General features: G+C 42.1%; 1 protein-coding gene across 1 annotated transcript; it reads left to right on the plus strand.

The window, feature by feature from the left end:
• Nucleotides 1-525: 525 nt before the first annotated feature.
• Nucleotides 526-1,992, plus strand: LOC124371287 (52 kDa repressor of the inhibitor of the protein kinase-like). The gene has a single exon (XM_046829627.1). The coding sequence runs from the start codon at nucleotides 526-528 to the stop codon at nucleotides 1,990-1,992; it is 1,467 nt and encodes a 488-aa protein (XP_046685583.1).
• Nucleotides 1,993-2,676: the final 684 nt, after the last annotated feature.

A 2,676-nucleotide genomic window follows, 5' to 3' on the forward strand; every position in this document is an offset into this window, starting at 1 on the left:
TTTCTGATCACAAAAAGTACCAATTATTAGAAAATCCTTGGCGGCCACCCCCTGATTATGATTTACCATTCAGTTCCACCTCTATGAAAAATAAAGATGGGACTTTAAGGAAAAGATATTTGAACCAAGGGCACTTAGATAAATATCGTTCCTGGCTTGTTCTTTCTCATCATGATAGAGGTCTGTACTGCAAGTACTGCGCCTTGTTTTCAGTGAGCGGTAAAGCAGGTCATAATAAGGCTATGAGGTTGGGCAAACTTGTAAATGAACCACTTACTAATTTCAAGAAACTGGTGGGTAAGGATGGTCACTTAGATTGCCATGAAAGCTTGAAATACCACAAAGAAGCTGTTGAGGCTGGCAAAGAATTCATGCTAATTTACCATAAGCCGGAACTTCAAGTTGCAAGCCGAATAAATCAGCAACGCGTCGATGAAATCAAAAGCAATAGAGAGCGGCTGGAACCAATCATCAGGGCTTGCATGTTTCTTGGGCGGCAGGGTTTAGCTTTTCGAGGTCATAGAGATGACGGTGAACTGTACCCTGAAAAAGATGAACTATTTCGAAAAAAATGTCAACAGTGCTGTATGCAATCAGGGAAACTTTAGAGAAGTACTTAGGTTAATGACGCAATCAGGTGATGAGAGACTCAAGCGACATCTGATGACTTCATCTGCCCGGGCAACGTACGTGGGGAAGAATACTCAAAATGGCCTTATTAATTGCATTGGTGATGAAATTCTTGAAAGTATTTTACAAAAAGTACGTAGCGCAGAGTATTTTGCAATAATGTTCGATGAAACAACGGACATATCACACAAATCTCAATTGAGTCTAGTCTTCAGATACGTTACAAGTGCAGGGCAGGTCCACGAAAGCTTCGTAGGATTCATTGACACATTTGACGACATTTTAGAAACAGAGAAAAAACAGAATGAAGCAGAACAGGATGATGAACAGGAAGAAGAACGAAGAGAACCTGCAACTGAAACAAAGTTAACAGGGGAAGCAATAGGGCTTATCGTTATACGCATGCTGCAGAAGCTACGACTGAACCTTGACAAATGCATTGGAATTGCAACAGATAACTGCTCTGTAATGGTTTCAGAGTTGAAGGGTGCGGTGCAAGAGATACAGAAGTATGCGAGAAACGCCCTTCGCACTCCCTGCTTCAGTCACAAATTAAACTTGTCCCTTTCGAAGTCAAATCAAGTTATCAGCATTAGAAATGCCATCGGAACGATGAAGAGCTGTGTGACTTTTTTTGATGACTCTCCTAAGAGAAATACGGTTTTGAAAACTAAGCTGGGTCATCAACTGTCAGGTCTTTGCGAGACAAGGTGGATTGAGCGCCATGATGGTGTTCTACAGTACACAGTGGATTTGCCTAAAGTTATCGAGTGTCTGGATGAAATCAGCGAATGGGCCGATACGTCTTCATCTAGTATGGCTGTCCAGCTCCGCGCAGCGTTGACAGACCCCTTTTTCCTTGTGGCTGTTTTCTGTCTTAGTGATGTTCTCGCGACCACCTTGCCTGTCAGTAAACTGTTACAGAAGTCCTCACTCACTTTGGACGTAGCGACGTCAGAAATATCTAACCTTGTGTCGGTTTTGTCTTCGCGCCGTGAGAATAATGTTGAGCACTTCAAAGGCATCTGGAAGAAAATCGAAGACATGACCAAAATTCTTGATGTCGTCATTCGAATTCCAAGAAGATGTATCCGTCAAGGATTCCGAGATAACTATTCAACGGACTCACCGCAAGAGTACTTCCGTCTAGCCGTCTTCAATCCTCTCCTTGACTTCATTGTGATGGACCTTAAAGACCGATTTCCACCCGAAGTAATACAAGTATTCAATTTACCTTGGCTTCTACCAGAGAATATGCTAAGTTCTGCGGCTGACTTGGACCTAAAACAAAAAGCCACACAGTTTGTAGACTCATTTTTTTCATTGTTGCCTTGCAGTAGTCCTGAAATGGCAAAACTGTAGCTCAGCGCCGAATTGGAATTATGGTACAGTAAGTGGTCGAGAGGGGATCCAAACAACTTACCAAAGTCAAAGTCGTCTGCAGATGTTCTTCAATCTTGCGATAAGGAGGCATACCAGTTAATTAACCACCTCTTAGTTATTTTGACTACCCTCCCTGTGAGCAACGCAACCCCAGAAAGGTCATTTTCAGGATTGAGGCGTCTTAAGACGTGGCTAAGAAGCACAATGCGCCAAGACCGCTTAACTGGATTGGCCCTCATGCTTACGCACAGAGATGTTAATGTAGATATTGAAAAAGTAATAGATAGATTTGCTAAGACGAGAGGTGGTAAGCATCGGCTAGAATTTGCTTTGGATTAATTAAGCTTGAGAGTGTAGTAGTAGAAATTGGAAATTCGATATGTTATGTTTTTAGAATTGTTCATGAATAAAATACTCTTATTGCACTGTACCATTAATGTGCCCTCATTTTTCTTCGTGTAAACACTTCCCCATTCCCTGTTTCTCATTTCACGATTTTTTTGGGTTTTATTGCCCCTGTAAGTAGGCAACCTGCACGGTTTTGCCCCCCCCGAGAAGTCATTCTGGAGCCGCGCCTGGCTGTTACTGTAGGTAAACCATATGGGTCAGACGTGTCAGTAATAAAAGTCAAAAGTCAAAAAGTCAAAAAGTATTTATTTCTTC

This window comes from Homalodisca vitripennis, unplaced genomic scaffold (assembly GCF_021130785.1).
Source record: "Homalodisca vitripennis isolate AUS2020 unplaced genomic scaffold, UT_GWSS_2.1 ScUCBcl_1246;HRSCAF=4630, whole genome shotgun sequence".
In the NCBI taxonomy this organism is placed as follows: Eukaryota; Metazoa; Arthropoda; class Insecta; order Hemiptera; family Cicadellidae; genus Homalodisca; species Homalodisca vitripennis.